Raw genomic sequence first — 24,292 nt, 5'->3', positions numbered from 1 at the left:
TCCAAAGTGCATTTATGATCTTGCCAATAAGCCATCTCAAGAGGAAAGTATTGTATAAACTGTACACAGGGTACAGATTTTTTTCATTTGTTCATTCATTAATTTATTCAACAAACACTCTGTGTATGCTTTGTGCCATGTCCTGTCCTAGACACCAGAGACAAGATAAACTTTTTATTAAGGCAGAGAAGTGGCACTGTCCTGAAATTTCATTTTATTATTTTTAAAGATTTTATTTATTTATTTATTCATGAGAGAGAGAGAGAGATAGGAGAGAGAGAGAAGCAGAGACATAGGCAGAGGGAAAAGCAGAATCCATGCAGGTGGGAGCCCCATGCGGGACTCGATCCTGGATCCCCAGGATCACACCCCAGGCTGAAGGCGGCGCTATACCCCTGAGCCACCCGGGTTGCCCTGTCCTGAAATTTTAAATGTACCTTCCAGTTTAAGTAACTCCCCCTAAATGGTAGAAGAACTTAGAAATAGCTCTCAGTATCTAATTTAGTCATTGGTAGTCAAGAAGAGTGAAGAGTTTTCTTAAGATGCATAAATTACTACAACTGAGAGATGTTAGCCAAGAATATCCGGCTTAAGAAAGAATGAGGGCTTTCTCCCTGAAGTTTAGGAGGGACATTCTCATGGCTAAACGTGCTCTGCTCCCTGTGTGACTGTGATGCGTTGACAATGAAGAGGAGAAATCTAGCATATGCTCCGAATGGAGTACCATTATGCCATAATGGTCAGATTCTGCCAAATTCATGATAGCATGGTCTAAGGGAAAGAATAATGCTATTTAAATAAATAGTAGTTCCATAATAAATAATAATAATTCTGTAATAAAAGCTGCCATGCTTTTATTATAGAGATTTATGAAACTACTATAGAACAGCAAAGTAGAAAGTTTATCATTTTTCAAATACATGAAGCTCGGAGTATATAATCCACTGTAGTTTATATAATACTTAATTTTAGGATTTAATCAGCAAAGATATATAATATAATATGGTGAGACCAGGAGAAATATTTTGGGGCAGTATGGCTTATAGGACAGATTTGGTTCTCCCAAAGATGTTGATGTTCAAATTGGAAACAAATGAAAATTAAAATTAATAAGAGATTCTAGTAATTCAGAACACCACACCTATCGGAGTCGAATATTTTACAAGAGCTTTGGAGACACTTTTAAGCTCTGGTGTCATAGGCGCTCTTTTCTTAAAGATAAGTGGAGTGGATTATTATCGAATAAAAATGTGACCCATTACTGTGTTTTACAGCAAGAAATCTGTAACCGAATGGCTTTGCCAATAGGGACTGTTAGAGGTCTGATGATTATGGGAATAAACTGTGTACGTTATACACCGATACAGTGTATCAGGAAACAAGTCTATGTTCACTAATCAGTTCTTGATGTGTTGGGAACTATGGGGAAAGAGGAAAAGCAGCAATTGAGGACTTTTCCACCAGGGAGACTTGTGTATCTTAAAGAAGGCAGATTTTGTTGTGGCATCGTCCCCGACCAGTGGGGAAAATGGACTTAGCCCCCGTTCCTCCCCCTTTTTCCTCTTAGGTTTCATGCTGTGGTGCACCCACAGGAGGAGAGCTCGGCCGCTGTCACAGGTAGGCAGGCCGCGGGGAAGCGGGGGAGCGCGCTCGTGCGGGAGGAATTCTGCGGAAGGGAGCCAGGGGCACCACCAGGAACCTGGCGTTGGGAGCAATAGCAGGTACCCCAACAGCGACAGCCACGTGGTGAGACAATACAGGTCTTTGCAAAGTTCCAGAAGCGACACAACACGGTGTCAACAACAACAACATCAAAAAACAAAACAAAACAGAAAAACCCCCAAAACAAACCCAACAACTTCTTTCATAACTTTACGGACCGCGATGGACAGGAGAGCATGGCCTTTTGCACAAGCCGTGTCTCCACTGCACAGTCTCGGGAGCCGTGAACTTCAAAGGAAAGAGATGGCTATCTCCTTCGTAGTGAATGCAGCACATCATGGCTTCCCCCAAGTCCACGCAAACTACTCTCCCTAAGAAGGGTGTCGTGCGAAGAGTCCCGCCGGTCCCGCGCGGCCGCGGCTCCCCGGAGAGGCGTGCTCGGGCCGCGCGGCCAGGTCTCCGCCGACAGCCGAGGAGGCTCCGCGCTCGGGGCCGAGCCCGGGGGGCGCGGGGTCGCGGGGGCGCGGGGGGCGCGGGGGCCCGGGGGGCGCGGCCCGCCCACCTCCCCGGGGGCGCCGCCGGGCCTCGGGGGGCCGCCGCGGGCCACGAGGGCGCGGGCACCGCCAGAACTTCCCGCCCGGGAGCGCCTGCCCCCGCTGCCGGCTCCGGCGGGCTGGGGGGGATGTTCTCGCGAGAGGAGAGGGGGCGCGGGGCGCCGCGGGTTGGGGGGCGCGGGGAAGCCTGCGGACGAGGGCGCGGCAGGGAGGGGAGCCGAGGCGGCGGCAGGGCCGGGGACGCGGGGAAGCCGCTCCCGCCAGTCGCCGAGAGCCAGCCCCTGACGTCAGGAGTTTTCCTCAAAGTCAACAACAAGCCCCGCGGCGGCGGCGGCGGCGGCGGCGGCGGCGGCGGCGGCGGCGACGAGCAGCGATCGGCGGCGGGGCCCGGGAGGGAGGAAGGAGGGGGCGGGGAGGCGGCGGCGGCGGCGGCGGGGTCCCCCGGGCGAGGCGCGGCCCCCTCCCCCCCAGAGGAGGCCGCGGGCCCCCGACCCGCGCCGGGCGCGCCCCGGGCCCCGCAGCCTCCGCCCGCCGCCGCCTCGCCGGCGTGACCCGACCCCCGCCCGAGCGGTGTTTTCTGGTGATGAATTGAATTTGTAGCCGATATCCGATTCCCATGTAGAGTCTCCGCCTCCTCCTCCCCCCGCCGCCGCCCGCCCTCCCTCCCTCCCTCCGCCCTCCCCTCCCGCCGCCGCCGCCGCCGCCGCCGCCTCCCGCTCCAGCTCCGCGGCCCGGCCCGGCCGGCTCCCTCCTCCCTCCCCTGCAGCCTTCGCCTGCCCTCCCGCCGGCCGCACCGGGCTCCAGGGGGGCCAGAGGCTCTGCGGGGTGGGGGGAGGACAGGAGGGGAGGAGGAGGGAGGGGGGACCCCCGAGTCGCCCCCTCTCCTCCCCCCGCCCCCCCGGCTCCATCCTCCGCCGCCGCCCGAGCAGCTGCGGGGCCGCCGCCGCCGCCGCCGCCGCCGCCGCCGCCGCCGCCGCCGCCGCCGCCGCCGCCGCCGCCTTTGCAGGTAACAGCCACCGCCCCCCGCTCGCCCCCTCCCCGCCGGGCCTCCTCTCCCTCCGGGCCCCCGGCCCCGGGCCTCCCTAGGGCGGGGGGGTGGTGTGGGGGGAGGCGGGGGCGTCTGGGTTGTCACCGCGCCGGGGGCGTGGGCGGGGGCTGGGTCACCGGAGGCTCGGGTGTGGGTGTGGGTGGGGAGGCCGGGGGATGCCCGGCGCCGCTGACACCGGCACCCCCTCACTTTCCGGGGGAAGCTGGGGGGCGGCGGCGCGCGGGGGGCCGGGGAGGGTGTTCCCGGCCTAGCGGTACCGGCCGCGTCTGCGCTGCCCCGGCCCTGGCGCCTCCAGCCGCTGCGCAGCGCCCGCTCCCCGCCGGCCCGGGCGGCGCGGCGTGGGGAGGGGGCCCCGGCCGGGCGGGGGCGGGGCGGGGGCGGCGGCGGCGGCGGGGGCGGCGGCGGGCTTATATAACGCGGGGACGGCCGGTGCCGGCGTGTTTGGGTTGGGGGGAGGGGGCCGTCTGCCGCGCGGCCCGGCGCGGGGGCTGTCTGCGCGCGCGGGGTGGGGTGCAGGCGAGGATGCTCCGGCGTCCCCCGGGGTCTCCTTCCTCCCCACCCTCCCCTGCTGCCGGCGCGCAGGAAAAGACGGCCCTGGGGGGGGGGGGGGGCGGTGTGTGTGTGTGTGTGTGTGTGTGTGTGGGAGGTGGGTAACGTGCTCGTCTGTGTTTTTAATAGTAGTGGGGTTTTAATCCGCTTGGGAGTTGTGTGCTAAGAATAGAAATGTGCGGAAGATGCTGGGTTTGGCGGATCCAGTGATGCTGTCGCTGCTGGCGCGGCGGCGGCTCAGGCTGCAAGTAAACAAACCAGCCTCTTCCTCGTCCACCTCCTCCTCCTCCTCCTGCGCATCGGTCTGCATCAGCCATGATGCTTGCTGGGCCCTAAGAGCCCAAAGTTGAAGCCTAGCTGGTCGCCGTGTACACCCTGACTTCCAGGCGGGGTCATTCCTTGTTTGGGATTACCCGGGGATCTTCACTTAGGCTGAATTGAGTCTCTTTGGGGCCAGGGTTTCAAAACCGGTATTTACTGTATATTTTCTGAAAGCAGGGGGGAAAGGCTTACCCATAAGCCAAGGGTAGGATGCTCCCATTTCTTGCACCAAGAGAACGTTGTGAAAATAAAACCAACCCATTTCACCAGTGTGGTAATTGGTCGAGAGCCCAGTAGTTTGTAATTGATTACGTTTTCAAGTAGAAATTCGCAGCGAAACCTATGTATCTGTATTAAGTAGTACCATTAAGAAAATGTTCACACTTTTCTAGTTCATCTTGTAGCAAAAACATGTGAGATGATGACTTCTTGCAGTTAATAATACCTTGCCAACTGCTTCAAATCATCAAGTTAGACATATGTTCCATATTTGTAAAGGCATGGTCATTTTATATCTTTTAGTAGGCTGTAAATTACTAGTCAACCCCTGGGGTTTGGTTTTTGGTGGAAGCTCATTAAATTAGGTTATACGTTGTTAGGAAATAGTTGAAAAAGCCAAAGCTAGATGAGTCCAATAAACATGGTTTAGGAAAGTTTGTTTTCAGAACTTAAATATCCTTGCAAAATATGTATAAATGAATATGAATATTCCAGGAGGTGGTGGTCCAAAACCAATACACACATCCAGGAAGTGGTTGTGTAAAACGTGAACGTGTTTTTTTTTTTTTTATCACGAAGTCTAGTTTTTAGTAAACTATTAGCTTTTTAAGGTGAATGCATAATAATTTGGAGTATATATATAGGGACTGTTGGTTTTTTTTTATTTTTTTTTTTCTTTTGCCAACACACAATCTTGATTTTGAAAGTTTACCGAGGAGGTTGTATTTGAAGATCTGCTTCTTGTTTGTCTCACTAGGGCTGACCCCAATATCTTTGATTGGCTTGAGCTTCTAATTTTAAAGTGAGGGAGTGCATATATCACATGAATGAGACAGCACTGGAATTTAGATGAATGTACAGCTGTAGCGTTCTGTTGTATGTTTGCGGTATGTGTTTTCAGTAGTAGGTTTTCCTACAGAATTAAAAAAATACCTAGTCCAAAGTATTTCTACCAAAAAACTTAGGAAACTGTTATTTCTATTCATTTTGTCCTCTATACTTAGTCTTTCTGTAATGATTACTTCTGTAATGATTACTTTAGTGAGTTTTCCAACTTAAAATTAATTTTTAGTTTGACAACTCTAAGTTGTGTATGTAAAGGTACTTAAGGGGGTTCAGCTTTGGACTTTCAGTTTATGTAATTTTATAGCTGTAAAAATATTTTAAATAAGATTTCATTCATTCCAGCAGGTATTAGAGTGTGAACTGTGTGCCAGGAGCTAGTTTGATTAAAAAACTTTTCTTATTTACATTTCATTCACAAGATTACTACTGTTAGATATGAGAATTTGTTTTCAGAATCATGGCAAATCTAAATATGTTCTGGTTAGACATATCATAGGACAGATGTACTTAGCATAATAGATTTTTGTGCAAAGTAGGGATTTAAGATTCTTTAAACTCTGGCTTTTGATTTAAACATATAAGAGATTTTATTTCTTAAAAATTCAATGGAAATTTCCAACAATTTGGGTTTCTTGAAAAAGAGGAACCTGTTTTACAAATTGATATTGTGGAAGTTTAGAGTTTACTTGATGAACTTTGCATATTTTTGTGAAAAGATAGCTACACTTTTTTTTGTTGTTACGCTTTTTAGTTCAAAGAATTCATCCTTGGGAAGATAACGCAATTATTGTTAACTCGTGTTAATTGCATTTTTAGCATGATTTGATAGAATCTTGTCTTAATAGTGTGATTACGTTTTAAGCATTAAAAGATACTTAATTTACAATAATTTATATTTGAATACCGTAAAAGACAAGGCAGAAAAAGAAACCATTTAATTTGTTTTGACCAAATCATTTTATAATTTGACTTGCATTTTTTATTTTCTTGACATAAATTTGCACATAATGAATTTTTGTAGATTTGTGTTAGAATATTTAAATCATTTGGAGTTGCCCTGTTTTTAACTCCAGGTTTCAGGAGTGTGCATTGGTATTCTGAATCCTGGTTTTATACAGCATATACTCTTATGTAGTCACCTGGAAAGGATAGCCCTGAATCTTCTGATGTTAACTGACAGACAATTTTATTATGGTCTTTCACTTATGGCAGCACTAGGTCAGCTTTAGAGTCAGTGCCAGCCAGGGCCTGATGAGCACTTGCCATGTGCCAGGCACTGTTGTGTGTGTTTAACGTGTGTCAATTGGTTTAATCTTCACAACAGCCCCTGCTACTTTTGAGGTGGTTTTCACAAGAGAAGACACTTATTAATGCAGAATTATAAACTCCCATTTCTGTAGAACTTTCCTTGTTCTTTTTTTAAAGATTTAAAAAAAATTTATTCATGAGAGATATACAGAGAGAGGCAGAGACCTAGGCAGAGGGTGAAGCAGGCTCGGGGAGCCTGATGCGGAACTTGAACCCAGGACCCCGGGATCACGACCTGAGCCGAAGGCAGATGCTCAACCCCTGAGCCACGCGGGTGTCCCACTTTCCTTGTTCTGAAACACTTTTTTCCTTAGCATTTCTCCTATGTTGCTGGTACCTACCATTAGATTTCCCAGTGACATACCAGTTTTGGTAATGTAGTGCAATAATTTCCACAGAAATCACATTAATATGGTAAAAACAATTATATATCGACAGATCCATAACATTCTTTTTTCATTTCAGTTGTTTCAGAGGCCAGGTTAAATGCCTCAGATGTTTACATATGTTATTGTAACGGTATATAGCCTTTTGGTGTTTAGATGTAGACGCGTTTCTTTTGCCAGGTAGCCTTCAAATGGTAGTTGATAGACAAATTAATGTATGTTTCTTGACCTGGAGATTGGCTTTTCAGTACTCTCTTTATATTTATCACCAACTGCAGTGATTTCACTTTTTGTAAATGGGTCTATTTTGCTGATGTTCAGAGGGAAAGGCCAAATGATTTACCAGAAGAAATCCCTAGAAGACTTTCAAGTGAGAAATTTTCTCTCCTATATTAACTAAGAAAGCCTCTGACTCTGTTCGTGAGTCTGGGGGATGGGAAGGGGAGGAGGATGCTGTTTTGCCAGTATTGGAGTTCAGTCCAGGTTTTGTGTTAGTGGAATTGATGTTTGGATGTTTTATCTTCCAAACCACATACTAAACTTCTGAGGACAGGAATTGTATAATCATGATAGTGTCCCCTGAAATGCCATCTATAAGTGAAGTAGACCCGTGGTAGATTTGAACTTGAAGAATCCTAAATATTAGCTCTGGAAGAGCTGTGAAGCTATTTAAGTTTGTCTAGTGCTACACTTTAATTTCTATGGCTGAGAAGATTGAAGCACAGAGAATTAAAGGCCCTTAAGTAGCATCACTCCAGTGGGGCAGAGTTGGGAACAGGGACCCCAGTTTCTGGGCCTGCCCAGTGCTCTTTCTGATGAACTATTGTGGTAAATAAGCTTTGTTATAGGATATCATACCTGTGGGTTAACTCTCGGTTTAACCCCGGGGTAAAAATCCATCAAGCCAATTCCCGACACTTAATGGATCTTATACCAATTGTATTTTGTGTATATGTGCAGATTTTGTTTCATTTTATTGTCGAGGAGGTCCCCAAGGCAGATTATAGAAGGATTTTAAATGTGTGTTGGAAGAATATGGCGAGCTGTGTAACCAAAATTCTTTGAGTGGCAACCTTCAACCTGTTCCTGTTACATTACAGGTGCCTTCACATAGAGACAGAGACAAGCCACACTTCATATGAGAAATGTAGGGGATTGTTTGTCTGTAGCTTGTTCAGGGCTTTCGGTGAAACGGGAATCCAATAGGCATTTTCCTAGTTGTTTCAAATTAGAATATTAAATATAGCACGCAGCACAAGTTGTTTTTTTTAATTTGGTTGATAATGGATGTGTTGGTTGAAATGGCATTTAGATGTCATAAACTGAGGTAGGGAGAAGGGGGAAATACTCTCCGTTTTTGTATACATACATAAAAGTTTGCAAAGTTGATTTTTGAGAGTTGGCAGTTTGAAAGGACTGAAATTTTGCTTGAAAGTTGGAAATCTTGCTTATGTGCCTATTCAAATATTTTCCTATAGGGTGGAACAGTGAAGATATCTATTAGTTTTAAGAAAGTCCACAGAATCTGTTATTGTACTCTGAAGAGAGGATCCAAAATATATCGTTTGTTTGGCTCACTTTCCCATAGGACAAGTTTATGAACAGGATAACAACTCTTAAGAAGGACAGGCTGGCTGAGGGTTATTTGAAGTACAGAGCAAGCTGCCTTGAATTTCCGTTTCATTTCAGTATTTTTCCTTTCCCTCAAACCCTTTAAAAATTTTTATATAACCTTATGTATTTATTATGGCATATGTTAGTTTCACTTATTTCATGAAATTGGGAGATACCATAGAATTGTATTTTGGTTACCCTTGATAGTCATTTGTCTTTCAAAGAAGCAAGATTCTATTGTCTTTGCACATTAGTTGTCCTTTATGAATTTAATTGGACTAGGCATATCTAAAGAATGTAAAAAATTGTGGTGCAGGGCAAGTATACTCTATATAGCATTAATTATAGCGAAGGATATAGTTTAGAGCAAGTTTTATTATAGATAGTATAGTGGCTTTAAACTTAAGAATTAACATGTAGGAAATTGCCAACCTGTGAATCTTGTTCTAGGTTGTAAAAAAGAAAATTGCTGGTGTGCCTTTCAACTTTGTCAACCTTCTAGTCTTCTGTTGGTATAATTTCCTTTATGATGCCACGGTTATATTTGATTTTTAATTTATTTGAAAACATTGTGTTTACTGGACTTTTGAAAAATATTTCGATACAAAAAAAGTGTTTTAAGTGATTCACAAATGTTATTATACATCTGAGAGTTCATATTGGGTTATTTGGTAGAAAGCATACCAAACTGATAGAAGACATGGATTGTAGGCAGTCATTCTTGTTACTTGTCACTATCTGGTTATGGTAACAGCGAAGAAATAATATCATTTTTGGTTGGTCACAGGTTTCCTAGGTTCAGAATTGTAGCTGCAGTAGCTACTGTACAGATTTGTTTTTAGTCAGATTTGCAAATAACATAAAAGCACTTTGATAACAAATTATTACATGGAAAAGATTTTTTTAAAAAGTTTGTTTTGCTTGCCTCTCTATATACTCAGTGTGGTCCTTCTCACAGAGTAGGCAATCAGTACTTTTTTACTGACTACATATGTACATTACATGTTTCTTGAGTGATATTTTAGAAAGATGTTTGAAGAACTTTAGTGCTTAGAACTGAGTGGTTTGTTGCCATAAGTAAACAAACATCTTTAAAAAATTTTTATAAATATCATTAAGAAAATATGCCATTCTTTCTCTTTTTTCCTTCCACAATAGATAACTTTGAGCATCGTTGATGCTTAATTGTTTGGGACTTGAAACTTGACCTCATCTCAACAAAAAGTATTAAACGCAGAGAAAAGGAAGATAATTTTAATGTGTGCTAGTAGTCCTCACAATTAGTGCAGGTCTATGGTAAATCTACTTTAATGAATAAGGAAGAATGTTTATTATAATTTATTTCTGAGTAGGTGCTTTCGTAACATTTGAGTTCAGGTTTGTCTTCAAGATGACTTAATACCGCTCTCTCTGTTGACTTACAATATTGGTTTGTCTTGTCTGTCCTTCATTAGTTATGTAAAGCTACATCTTCGCTCTTTCATTCATCCACTCATTCATTTACTCTGTATTTGTTGGGTATATCTTCTGTGCCAGGCACTGTCAAATTGCTTTACTAAATAGTAATGCTATTGAATGAGGTACAAGATGTGAAAATGTTTTGTAAATCGTGAAGTGATATTCAAATGCTGTTATCAAATTCTCAAATAGTTTTGAATGAAAGTACCTTTAGTGTAACTGCTTTGTTTAAATTCTAAATTGAATCTGCCAAGAATTTTGTATGACATTTTTTTTAAGAATAGACAAAATTAGATTATTCAGCAATGAAATATTTAATGCAATAGGCTTAAAAGAAAAAGAAACCAAATTTTTGCCTATTAGCTCATTGGATAGAAACATACTTCTGAAGAAGTTGGGACTGTAGGAGGAGGTGAAGTTCATGTCCAGCTCATCATTTTGCAGATTAGTGTTTTTAGCAACATGGAACACTGAGTGGGAGAGCATAGATGACTTAGTGCAAGAGGTTTGCCACTATAGGGAAATTAAACCAAAGAATATGGTGCATTGCTTAAGAGTCAGTTTATACACACAAGATAGCATTTATTTCTAGTCTATTGGTCATAATTCTGGAGTAGTATACTTTTAAATGTCTTTTAAGCTATTTTCAAAGAATATCATTTTAGCTGAGAGTCCCAGGAGCAACTTTAAAGCTGGATATTATGTGTAGAATTTGGTAACATCTTAAGATGCAAGTGGATAAAGCCATTTCTATAATGAGTGGCTTTAGTGGTCCTGATGATGATTGTAAATTTTGTCCTGTTGATTTAACATCCGTTTAGCAGTCTAATCTAAATATATAAGTACCAGATAAACATTTTTATCTAAAAAGTTTTTTTAAAGTTTCGTTTTCTTTATTTTTTTTAAGGCTTATTTATTTGAGGGGGGGAATGGCAGGAGTGGGGGCAGGGGAGAGAATGAATCTGAAGCCGGCTCCGTGCACACCGAGATGGCGACCTGAGCAGAAACCAAGAGTCAGATGCTAAATGGACTGCACCACCCAGGCACCCCCAAACAGTTCCATTTTAAAAGAAAATTCATTGATTTGTGTTGATCTGCATATTTCACTGTTTTGTTTTGTAGTGAAGGGGTAGTGCTAGTGGAAAGAACATGTGCCTGGTTGTCTGGTCTTGGTTTCCTCAGAAAGCAGCTGTGTGACCTTGGGCAAGTCTCTTCATCTATCTGGACTCTTGTTTCCTCAACTGTAAAATGAAGGTCCTTACCTGCTTTGAGATCCCAGCAATGAAATGTCAGCTTAAAACAATGGAATAAATTTTGAAAGTATTTTTTTAGTGTTCTTTAGAACATGTGTTGTGATGCAGATTATTTTAATAGAAAGGGATATGTTTTATCTATGTTTCTTGAATTTGTATTGTTTTTTGGTTATTAATAAATGTTGGCCCCTGATCTCTTCCATTTCCAATACCAAGAATATTAAGATAGGAATTTTTTTTTTTACCCAGATAATGTAATTTTATAGTCAAACCAAGAATGGCTTGAATGAGATGAGGCTCTTTGCTACAGGTGCTACCAAAGAGGCCTTCTAAAGTCATCAGTTTGCACTCGGGCTCCCTATATTTAATGTCTTTATAATTATGTGGTGTAAGGAGATAACCTTTTTAGTTACCTCGTTCTGTATGTAGCCAGTTTTCAGAAAGTTACCTAAATCAAGCTAAAATGATGTTTTGATTCTTTACTGAAGGTTTCTTGCTCTTTTTTAACGGTGTAATAAATCTTGTCTTGAATTATGTGGCCATTTTTCAAAGCATGTTCCCCTAGATATCAGTACATATGACTAAAAAAAAAAAAAAAGAGCCCTGTGGGTTCAGTAAGCTTAGGATTTGCTGAGTTACATGAGGTTATACACATCTTATATCTTTAATATGTTAATTGTGTTGTTCTAAGAGAAAGATATGGTTTGTGGAATTTTCCTGAACTATTTGACCAAAGAATTTTTTTTCTTTTTTCATCATTTTTCTCTTATTTTTCTGGAATTTTTCTTGGAATTCTTTCAAACATATTTTGGGAAAATAGACCCAGGTTTTAATATCCCTTTAGACTCTCTGCACTAGCAGACACCAGTGATTCTGTGGATAGTCTTGGCCTTACCTGTAAGTGCCAAGGGCACATATGGGGCTAGTTTGCTATTCAACCACACAGACTTTGTCAGGCTTTCTTAAGAGTGTTAGTCCTGATTCCTCACTGCTAAGTGAATTAGGCTTTCTACTTAATTTGCATTGGAAAATGAGCCATAATTTAGTTTGATAGTCGCTCAGAAGTCTGACCTTGAACTTGCCACTATGGACTATTTGTCAAAACCCGATCTGAGAAAACAGTATAATTCTACAGTCCCTCCATCCATTCTTCTGGTTATCTAAACTCTTTGCCTGTGTTTTTGGACCACATAATGCCAGTGTACCCTGGACCACATGTTTTGGTCCCTTTCTGTGGAAATATTTTTAACTCTGTTTTATCTTGGCATTTTTCCTTTTTAGGTTGAGAGGGACAATGAGAAATAGCCCTATAAAACTCATTACTGTATATATAAGGACATTTTTGAGGACTTTGTCTGTTACACTACAAGGTATCTTACAAAGACCCATGGGATAAATTTTAGATTTTTATTCTAGAAAAAATGGATTCCTTCTGAAGCAGCAACTTTTTTTTTAATATTTATGGAATGCTGTAAATACCGAGACCCATTGTGTTTTCTTATTTGCATTGCTTCCTGAAAGCTTTCCTGCTAAATTTGTGGCCCCACTTTTACAAATATGTAGACTTTTACTCTGGCTTTTTTTTTTTTTTTTTTTAATCTTTATCTGAAGGCAGTCTAGTTTTAGAGTTAGGACTGCAGGCTCTGGAGTCAGAGAGCCTTTTTCAGATCTGGGCTCCATCATTCAGTAGTTGTGTTGAACCCAGGCAAGCTGCTTAATCTCTGTGAACCTCAATTTACTCATCTCTGAAATGAAGTTAATGGTACTCTCATAGGTTTATTGTGAGGATTACCTGAGGATAATAGATGTAAGCACTTGTTCTTGACACATCTTGGAGACTTCATATTTTTTCCACTTTCATATTCCCTTTGTTTCAATTCCTGTATTTTAAAAAAGTAATCAATTTTATGTCATTTATAATGTTTATTGTAATCTGAAAATTTGTTGTACTCTAATTCATCTATTGTCTAAAATATTTCTTGGAGTAAGGCAGAGTAAGTATACATAAGTGTTGGTTTCTTAGCACATTGTGTTATACATAAAATACAGCTATTAAAAACATTCACAGTTGCTTTGCCATAAATATTCCTAAATCCACAGAGATTTTGAAACTAGACATACGTGATAATGTACTTTTAGTTCACTTAACTTTCATTTTCTTCCCTTTTCACCTCAAACACATAGCACCAAACAGATTTTCTGTATTATTTGTATGTGACATTGGTTTTCTTTAAGACATTTTTTGTTACAACCTCTTAGGTTAAAAGTTTCACTATCACTTGAAATCTGTCACAAGACCAGGGAAGTGCTTTCATTATAGAACGAACCATTGAATAAATAAGTTCCCCAGTTTGAGGAGGTAGAGTTTTATGTGAGGTCAGGCCAGTTGAAGACATTTACAAAGAATTAGTTGTTTGTTATTGCTATGTGAGTTGCAAGAATGGAAAAAAAAGAAATTCTTTCTTCAATACTTCCTTCCAGGCTGAGTCATCACTAGAGAGTGGGAAGGGCAGCAGCAGCAGAGAATCCAAACCCCAAAGCTGATACCACAAAGTAGCATTTCTCCAAGTTGGGGGCTCAGAGGGGAGCCATCATGAGCGATGTTACCGTTGTGAAAGAAGGCTGGGTTCAGAAGAGGGGTAAGTACTCACCAAAGCCAAAAAAGTTGTATGCTTGGTAAGTGTGCTAACAGTTAGCGGTGTCCTAGGAGTTGATAATTGTTCTGAAGCTGTTCACCAGGTCAACAGACATACTATGTCCAGTAAAAGAGAAATGATATTTAACATATGTGTTAGGATTTGCTTGTTATTTAGGGATTCTTTGTAATTCTTGATTTTGATCATTTATCATCAGCATTAACGAAAACTTGGCCTTCTGGTATGTTGGGTGCTGCATGTTGTGGAAGGTTCGTGTTTTGTGTTTTCGAGCCATCCACAGAGGTGTCTTTTGGGTGATTTAGTATCTAAAAAGTGTCTGACTTGTATGCATTTAAAGACATGTACATTTATATTAAGCCAATTTGGGTGGTAGCAGGGGAGGGGCTTACAGGCTTAAAGGGGAAAGAGTTCACCCACAAACTCATGGCTTTGGCAGTCCTGTAAGTTAGCTAAGGAAAGTCCTAAAGTGAAAGACCAAAAGAAGAAAGGGCTTTCGTGTTGTGTGTGTGTTTATGTTTCATCTCATATTTTTATTTTTCATGATCTAGTTTTAGTATTTCTTGTTCACTGCTACTTTAGATAAATAATTCATATGTGTTATTATTCGTTTTTAACACTGAAGAACTCTTCAACGTAAAGCTTAGTTTATCCTCTTTGAGATTACCTGCTAATGTGGTCAATGTGTTTATTAAGAAATCTGGATGTAGACTGGTTGCCAGGCAACTAGTGTTTATCCACGTGGCCAAATTGAGTAGAACGAGGACTATTTCATTCTCAGGACTTTTAAGTTCCTGTGTACTGTGTCTATTTTCTGATTAAAAGTTGCCTTTTAAATAGCGATTTCAATGTCCCTTATGGATCTGTAATTAATTCCTATGCTTGAAAAGCTGTCGTCAGTAGTTAAATGGGATTATGTATGACTGAGTTTTAAAAAAATTATCCTTATGGAGTTATAATTTCCATAACAAAATACACCAATCTTAAGTGTACATTTTGATGAATTTTGCTACGTTTATATGGTAGTGTAACAAGCACCTTGGTTATGACTTCAAACATGTCCATCACCCCCAAAGTGCCCTTTCCCCTATATCTTCTTTCCTCAACCCTGATAGCCTACTGATGTACTACCACTGGAATCTTCCTTTTCTAATATTTCTTATAAGTGGAGTCATATGGCCCTTTGTGTTTGGTTACTTTTACATAGCATAATACTTCAAGGTTTCATCCATGTTGTGTATATCATTAGTTTGTTCCTTTATTGTTGAGGCATATTCCTTTATTGTTGGCCATACCACGATTCACCTGTTTTACCAGCTGATGGCTATTTGGGTTGTTTCTAGTTTCTGGCTATTATGAATAAAGCTGCTATGAGCAAGAGAGTGCATGTTTTGGTGTGATGTATTTTCATTTTTTCTTGGGGAATAACATAGGAGTGAGATTGCTGCTCATATGGTAAGTGTGTTTCATGATAAACACTGTTTCAGCCAACTATTGTTAAGTTTTATTTGTTGTATGTTCTATTTTAAATTTAGAAGGGATTTTCAGATTTTACTACTGTATGAAGGCATTTTTTCCTTTATTTTTTAGCTTGTCTGTTACATTTATACTACCTTTCCTAGTTTCTTTGTCATGGCAAATCACTTAAACCTTTTGGGGTAATACTTTATTAATCTCTAAAAATAAGACCGTTATGGGGATAATGGATGTGGACTTGTTTTGAGTTTTAACACCAGTGTAAACTATTGCTGTCACTGCATTTTGTCAGAGATTTAGGGTGGTTCTTGAGTTTGTTTAATTAATTGTGTCTTGAAGAAATACCATAAGAGAAGGTTGGTATATATAGTGCATGGGATACAGAAACAAGAAAAAAATGGACAAAGGTTTCTCTGTGTTTTTTCCTGCATTGGTTAATAGGACACAAAGGTATAAAATGATAAATATAAGTCTTTTCTACCTTTTACCTCTTCAAACTGGTTTCTCTCCTCAAAGATTGCCATTTTAGACCTTTTTTTATTTTTAATTTTTTGGTGATTATTATTTCAATTTTATGTATTATATGCTAAACTTTATATAGTAATCTCACATAATTGAGTGTATCACCATTGTGAAAAATGCAGAATTTAATGTGTAATACCTATTCTTTTCTTACTTCCCTGAAGGAGATTGATAAGGCTTTATGGTTATACTTTCAATACTTACACTCTTAATTCTAGAAAATACTTAGGCATCATCTCTGAACTTGCCACTTTATGAGTTGAGAAAAATCAGTACCCTTCACAGTTTTTCCCTGAATTCCTCATTGTTCCCTACCAGGGGAGACATTTATTTTATGTTGTCAAGGTTTGTAATAGTAACACTATGATTCCGAGAAGCAATAATCAATTTTGTGATAAGTAAACATTACCATCCAGTGCTGAGCAAAAAGTAGTGTGATGGGTACAGTGGGAACCATGGAGAACAAATGAACTCCTTCTACCATGTTGGTATTCAAGATCAGGATGTACTTTAGTTTGGCTTCTAGTTTGGGCTGTAACTGTTTTTCCTGGATTTTCTAGTTGCCACATTGCCTCCATTGTCCACCTTCTTCATTTTATCACTTGCTTATCTGGCTTTTTATCATGGTATTTGTTGAAATTCTATTGTAAACTGACTTTTTTCTGGGTAAGATGCTCAGCTAATAGCATGTTATTTAATTGCATTCTTGGGCACAGTCTGTGCTTTCTTAGATCTCCTGTCTTTCCACTATTTGTTTTGGATTTATTTTACAATGTTCTAGAAGTTTTTTAATTTTTTAATTTTTAAAAATTTCCTGGAGTACTTTCTCAGAGAAAATATGTGGGAGTATTAACAGAGTATTCAAAAATGTGCTTTTCACTTTCACACCCGGTACATACCTTGGCTGGATATAGAATTCAGTTGTGAAACATTTTTCTTTGCATTACCTTTTAAGAAACAGTTTCACTGATAAGAGGCTTAATGCTGGGGCAGCCTGGGTGGCTCAGCAGTTTAGTGCCACCTTCGGCCCAGGGCGTGATCCTGGGCGTGATCCTGGAGACCCGGGATCGAGTCCCATGTTGGGCTCCCTGCATGGAGCCTGCTTCTCCCTCTGCCTGTGTCTTTGCCTCTCTCTCTCTCTCTTTCTCTCTCTCTCATGAATAAATAAATAAAATTAAAAAAAAAAAGAGGCTTAATGCTGATAGGAATAATTTCTTTCTAGGTAACCAGTTTCTGTTATCTGGAAGCTTGTTCTGTCCATGCCTTTTTATCCTTGACATTATGAAATGTAGTTCTTTTTAACTTATCCTATAAAGATTTGGTGGACCCTTTTTCATATGTCCTCAGTTCTGGGGAATCTTCTGTATTTATTTCATTATTTCTTCCCTTCCTTTCTTCCCTGTATTCTTTTACAGCTTTTTCCACTAGAACATCTATATCATTGCTCTGGTTTTACAATTTTTCTTTCACTTCCATGTCTTCATTTTCCTGCCTTGTTCTGGAAGATTCCTTGACTTTTTCTTTGAGCCCTTTACTGAGTTATTTCAGCTGTTACTTTATATTTCTGGGAATTCTTTGTAGTTCATAACCACCTGCTCTTATTTTACAGATAGAATCTTTAATCTTAGGACGCTTAACTAGACTTTAAGTTTTTTCTCTCCTCTGAATAACTTTTTCAGTTTATTTATTCTGGTTCTTTTTTGGTAGTGTTGTATTCCTCAGGTATCTGGTGGTCTTGTTGGTGTGTTTATACTTGTGAAGGAAAGACTGAGGTTGCTGGTTGTGTCTTCTATTTGTACAATTTATGGATTTTCCCTATACTTATGACAAGTTAGATTCACTGAATTGAAGATTTATGATGGTAGTTTTAACTGTACCTTTGGAAGCATTAGTTGAAATATTAGGGGAAGCCAAACTGGGCATTCTTTCTTTCTACTGTTCTTAATTTATTCCTTCAGAGATTTTCAGTATGATTTTAATAATAACCTTGTGTTTTAGTCAAGCATTTCATTAGGTAGTCTATTGTTGTTTGGCCATATTTTGGTTCAGAGAATTTCTTCTAAAGAGCATTATTTAAAAAAAAAAAAGAGCATTATTATTTGCTGCCTGTTTACCCTGGGCAAATAGATAATCATCACCTGAACTTGGGTATACTGGTTTGAAAATACATTCAATAACATCTGCCTTCTTTCCCTCAGAGTGTGGTGATGAGCATTATGAGCTAATATGTATAGAGTATTTCTAAACTATTAATAAAAGTATTGACAAAAAGAGTTATAATAGCCCTTAACTTTGAGTATTAAGTCCTTTTCCTCAAACTTGTATTTATGAATCAGTTCTTATTAGCTGCTGCCCAGATATAATCTCATTTTTTAAAATTTTTAATGTAAATAAGTTGTTCTTCAGTAAATATCATCCCAGAAAAGGAAAAAAGCAGGCTTAAGGATAGTTAATGGTACTATGTGGGACAAATGCTTTCCTAACTTTGGTTCTGGTGACATAATATTGAAACTTTTTTTTTCTGTACATTGTTGGAGTAGTTACAAAATGGTAAGTAGGTAAGTATTAATTGAGATAACACAGTAACATGGTATCGTTGATGTTAGAGAGGACAGTCAAGAAAACATCATGTAGCACACATGGAATAAAGTGCCACTTGCATTTTCCTCCCTGATGGTTAGCCTAGGAGTTATCTGCAGATATGTTAAGCACTTGTTAACATGATGTCCTTCATAGACCAGCCTATGGCTATACTGTTGGTAACTACAGATTTCTAAAGTTGATGTCAAAAGTTTTGCTCTCTCTGGGACGCCTGGGTGGCTCAGTGGTTGAGCGTCTGTCTGCCTTTGGTTCAGAGCATGATCCTGGAACTGGATGGAGTTCCGCCTTGGGCTTCCTGCATGGAGCCTGCCTCTCCCTCTGCCTATGTCTCTGCCTCTCTCTCTCTCTCTGTGTCATAAACAAACAAACAAACAAACAAACAAACAAATCTTTTTTAAAAACCCCAAAAACACAAAAGTTTTGCTCTGTTGGTTTTTTAATCCCATTCCAGCTAGTGGTGATATTTGCTGCAAAAAACTTAACCCCATTAATAAAGTGGTAAATTTAACCAGCCTAAAAAGTCTAAATTATAGAATTAAGTAGACTGCAATACTCTTAACCAGGGCTGATTGTAATTTATAAAATTTCATTTGCTTAATAGTACTGTTTCTTAAAAAGGTAAGTGTTCTCTTATACATGTGGAGAGCCAGTTTCTTGATAAGTTAAAATCTGTAGTGTGTTGTTAGTCAACTCATAATCTTATTGTTTTGCAATTGGTACAAATCCAAGAGATGGTGCTGCATGCATGTGATAATTTCTTAAACTTTTTGTTGCCTTAAAATCTAACAAATTGAACTTTCACATTGTGTTCTGTGTATGTAACCAGTTTGTGCTTTCAAGAAATTGTTCCTTTATTTTGCCTTGTACTAAACAGTTTGTGGTTCAAGGATATCCATAAACCATATCCTTGGAATGATATTTGTTTTATATTCTTTGAAATGATTTGTTTAGAGAAACTAGAATGTTAGTATTTGGTAACTCCAAGCTAAAACTTAATAAGTGTATGAGTTTTCTCTCAAAATAGCTTAATGCCACTATGCAGAATATTTTAGTAATGTGAAGAGTGTAAGCTGGCCTATGTTTAATGTGTGATTGTTGTGATCTGGCCAATTATAAGCTATTATGGAAAGCAAAACGCACAATTTTTTGGCTGCTTGTCCAAGTCCAAGGGCCTTCTCTTTTCCTTTGTACATACTTGCATACCTTTTGTTCATGTTTCATTCACAAAATGAGTTTTGAAATAAATTATCAAGTGATTATGGAGATAGAAAATGACAGTATGATTTTGTTTACTACTCAGCAGCATTTTTCCGTAGAAAGTAAAGAGCTGTGATAGCAACCGAATAAATCACATGATAGATTAGAGAAGTTTATTTCAACTATTGATGTTACAAATGGAGCATAAACTTGAAAAAATTAAGTTTATTTTCTAATGGCGTTGGAACTCTGAGATTTAATGTATTTACTATAATGTGAAATTTGGGGAGCTTGGGTGACTCAGTTAAGTGTCTGACTCTTGATTTCAGCTTAGGTCATGATTTCAGGATTGTGAGATTGAATCTCAAGTTGGGCTCAGTGCTGGGCATGGAGCCCGCTTAAGATTCTCTTTACCAACCACTCTACCACACCACCTCCCCCTTAAAAAATGTGAAATTTATTTTTCTCATATTTTGAATACATTTATTTTGAAAATTTTAACCAGGAAAACCAAATGAAGAGAACCATCAAATGATAAGGCTTTCATATGCATTCTAGAGTTACAGAATTGTAGAGCTGCTAGGGTAGCACAGTCGGTTAAGTCTCCGACTCTCTTAAAATAAATGCATAAAAACAAGAATTGTAGAGCTGCTGTGATGCATACACATACTCATACACTCTGCTTCCCAATCAGCCCTTGAGTTTTGTGTATTGACTTTGTATCCTGCAGCCTCATTAAATTCACTTATTCATGTTAGTTAGTTTTATGATTTTCTGTGTAGATGGTCAGGTCATTTGAAAAGAGCCACAGTTCTGCTTCCTTTGCAATCCTTATGCCTTTAATTGATTTTTCTGGTCTTGTTTTGCTGGTTAGGAATTTGGTGCAATTTTGAGTAAAAGTGGTGAGAGTGGACTTTTGGCCTTATTTCTTGGGTTATTGGGAAAGCATTTATTTTACCATTATCATAATATTCTATAATAATCAGTATTGTATTAGTTGTGGGTTTTCTATTGCTGCCTTTGATCACGTTGAGAAAGTTCTCTTCTGTTGTAGTTTGCTGAGAATTTTTATCATGAGTGGGTGTTCACTTTTTTCAAAAAGTTTTCCCAGGTCTGTTGAAATGGCTATATGATTTTTCCCATTACTATTGACAATGGTGTATTACTTTCATGGCTGGAAAAATTCCATTTGGTCATGATATATTTAATTTACCAGTTTTGATATACTAATATGTTGTTAAGGATCTTTTTTTTTTTTTTTTTTTTTGGTGTTTACATTGGTCTGTCATTTTCTTTTTTTTTCTTTCTTTCTTTTTTTTTTTTTTTTTTGGTCTGTCATTTTCATTTCAGGTTTTGGTATAATGGCTATGCTAGACTCCTAAAATATGTTGGGAAGTATTTCCTTCTCCTTAATTTTTGAAGGAATTTGGATAAGATGGAATTTATTTCTAACTTAACATGTTCGGTAAAATGCATCAGTGAAACCATTCAGGTTGGAGCATTTTTGGTGAGATTTCTGATAACAAATCCAGGTTCATTAATAGATAGATATAGGACTATTCAGATTTTTTGTTTCATCTTGTGTCAATTTGGACAAATTGTGATTTTTAAGGAATTTGTCCATTTTGTCTAAGTTGATATATTTGCCATGAAGTTTTTAAATTTACTTATTCTTTAAGTAATGATAATCTCCTTATTAAATTCTGATATTGGAAAAAAAATTCTGATATTGGTAAATTGTGTCCTCCCACTTTCTTTTTTTTCTCTTTGATCAGTTTTTTTCTTTTTTCTTTTTTTTCTTAAAGATTTTATTTATCATGAGAGACACAGAGAGAGAGAGAGGCGGAGACATAGGTAGAGAGAGAAGCAGGCTCCCTGCGGGGAACCAGATGTGGGACTAGATCCTGGATTCCACGATCATGCCCTGAGCCAAAGGCAGACCCTTAACCACTGAGCCAACCAGGCGTCCCTGATCAGTTTTTCTAGGAATTTATACATCTTATTAATCTTTTTTTTTAAAGATTTATTTATTTATTTATTTATTTATTATTTATTTATTTATTTATTTATTTATGATAGACACAGAGGAGAGAGAGAAAGAGAGAGAGAGAGAGAGAGAGAGAGAGGCAGAGGGAGAAGCAGGCTCCATGCTGGGAGCCCGACGCGGGACTCGATCCCGGGACTCCAGGATCGCTCCCTGGGCCAAAGGCAGGCGCCAAACTGCTGAGCCACCCAGGGATCCCCTCTCATTAATCTTTTGAAGGAGCCAGCTTTTTACTTTGTTTTCCTTGTCCTTTTTATCTATTTTATTGCTTTTGCTCATTATTTTAATTTACTTGTCTTTTTTTCTGGATTATGGTAAAATATTATATCATTGTAATGATGTAATATATTTATTACATCATTGTAATGATGTAATATTTTTTTGAATATAAGCATTTAAATCTATGGATTTATCTTACTTAACTGATTAAGTTCCATAAGTTTTGATGAAATGTGTTTTCATTATTATTTATTATTTAGTGTAAAGTGTTTTCTAACTTCTCTTGTGATTTCTTCTTTGAATCATGGGTTATTTAGAAAAATATTGCTTAATTTGAAAACATATAGGTGTTTTTAGATATCTCAGTGTTTTAATTTCAGCTTTTTATTTGATTGTATAGAAAATAATATGTAAAATTTCAGTCATCTGATTGTATAGAAAATAATATGTAAAATTTCAGTCACCTGGAATTTTTTGTTATTTAAATTTTTTTTTTTATGGTCCACCATATGGTCTCTCTTGAATTTTCTGCTGTTGTGGGTGTAGTTTTTCATAAATGTCTGGTCAGGATGGGTGATGATGAGTCCTATCTAACTTTACTGATTTTTTTCTTTAGTTCTATCAATTACTGAGAGAGAGGTAAATCTCTAGCTATGATTGTGAATTTATGCTTCTTTTTTCTGTGTTTTGCTTTATATGTTTTGAAGCTCTGTTATTGACTGTGTCCACATTTATAATGATTGTATCTTCTTGATGAATTACGTCTTTTATGCATATGAAGTGTTCTTATTTTTCTTTGGTAATACTCTTTGTCTTGAAATTCAGTGTGTCTATTATTAATGTAACCACTCCAGACTATTTCTGATTAATGTTTACATCTTCTATCTTTTTAAATGTTATTTTACATTTAGCTTATCTGTGTTTTATATTTAAACTGCCTCTCTTGTAGACAGCAATTTTTGGGTCTGGTTCTGGTTTTTTTCTTAATCTCATTTGACAGTCTTTACCCTTTAATTTGGATCATTCATATTGAAACCATTCATATTTAATAATAACAAGGTAATTAGTAATATGGTTGGGTTTCCTTCTTTCCATATACCTGTACTTTTTGGATTTAGAATTTTTTTTTTTTTTTTTTACTTTCTCATGTTATCTCTGCTATTGGCTTGTTAGTTATGCCTCTTATTAAAATATAAAACAAATCTGTAGTTAATGTTGTTAATTTGATTGACTTTAGGTCTACTGTTTTGTTATTTATTTTCTATTTGTCTTATTTAAAAAAATTTCTCTGTTCATGTGTATGTATATATTGTATATGTATATACATACATGTGTGTATGTGTGTGTGTATATATATATATATTAAATATATATTCTATTGGGTTAATTGAAATTTTTTTAGTATTTCATCTAAATTCCTCTATCAGTGTGCATTCTCAGTGGAGGAGAGGATATTTCCCCCAAGGGGGCAATAGTTGGTTCCAGGAGAGGCAAAAAACATAGATATTACAGTCGTTTGTGCCTTTCCAATAGGACAGATTATATAAATGTGTAAACATATACATATATCCATGGTATTAAAATTTCATGTAGGAGGTTAGAGCTATTAGAAAAAAAAAGTCTAGTCTTGTTAGCTGAGCCATAATGGAAAAAACTGAACTGCTCTATAATCTTGCATTACTTAATGGTTGTTATAGGGCAGTAGTTTTCAACCAGCCTGGGGGGCATTTGTCAATGTCTAGAGACATTTTTTTGTTATGACTTGGGTTGGGTGTGCCATTGGCATCTAGTAGGCTGAGGATGCTGCTAAATATTCTACAATGTACAAGATAGTTCTTCCCAAACAAAAAATTTTTACTTCAAAATGTCACTAGTGCTGAGGTTGAGGTTGCGATTATAATGTGCATCCTTCATTTATCACATTCTATACTGGGTTAATATTTTACTACTTCCTGTAAAATATAACTTGAAATACTATAGTTCTATTTACCCCTCTTCTGAGTGCCTTGTGCTGCAGTTCTCATATATATTAGATACAAATTATGTTATAAAACTCTGGATATTTTAATTTTTGTTTTATGTCATTTTTATGTCTTTTAAAGAATAGTAGGACAAATATAGTCTTTTATGTATAATTACCTACAGTGTTTCTACTTATTTCTTCTTATAGATTTTGAGTTTCTGTCTGATACTGTTTTCCTGCAGCCTGAAGAGCTTTCTTTAGCCTTTCTTTTAGAGCAGACCTGTTGGTGACTAGTACACTCATATTTTTGGTTTATCTTAAAATGTTTTCATTTTATCTTTATTTTTGAGGGATTTTTTAATTGTATATAGAATTATGATTGTTAGTTTCTTTCACTT

General features: G+C 38.8%; 1 protein-coding gene and 1 long non-coding RNA gene across 3 annotated transcripts in view; one reads left to right on the top strand and one right to left on the bottom strand.

Moving 5' to 3' along the window:
• The first annotated feature begins 3,167 nt into the window (after nucleotides 1-3,167).
• Nucleotides 3,168-24,292, top strand: part of AKT3 (AKT serine/threonine kinase 3) — a 306,203-nt gene continuing 285,078 nt past the window's right edge. For both annotated transcript variants that reach the window (XM_038542735.1, XM_038542732.1), the window contains exons 1-2: nucleotides 3,168-3,222; nucleotides 13,700-13,857. In XM_038542735.1, coding sequence (XP_038398663.1) covers nucleotides 13,812-13,857 — 46 coding nt within the window. In that variant the 5' untranslated portion in view covers nucleotides 3,168-3,222; nucleotides 13,700-13,811. The remainder of the gene's footprint in view (nucleotides 3,223-13,699; nucleotides 13,858-24,292) is intronic.
• LOC111096694 lies at nucleotides 10,872-14,573 on the bottom strand. The gene is made up of 4 exons (XR_005362217.1): nucleotides 14,540-14,573; nucleotides 13,870-13,970; nucleotides 13,011-13,098; nucleotides 10,872-10,961 (listed from the first exon to the last, which is right to left on the bottom strand). It is a non-coding gene; the product is annotated as an uncharacterized LOC111096694 (long non-coding RNA).

The sequence above is a fragment of the Canis lupus genome, chromosome 7 (genome assembly GCF_011100685.1).
Source record: "Canis lupus familiaris isolate Mischka breed German Shepherd chromosome 7, alternate assembly UU_Cfam_GSD_1.0, whole genome shotgun sequence".
Lineage (NCBI taxonomy): Eukaryota > Metazoa > Chordata > Mammalia > Carnivora > Canidae > Canis > Canis lupus.
Note: the sequence above shows the minus strand (reverse complement) of the source record. Positions and strands in the feature narration are given on the sequence as shown.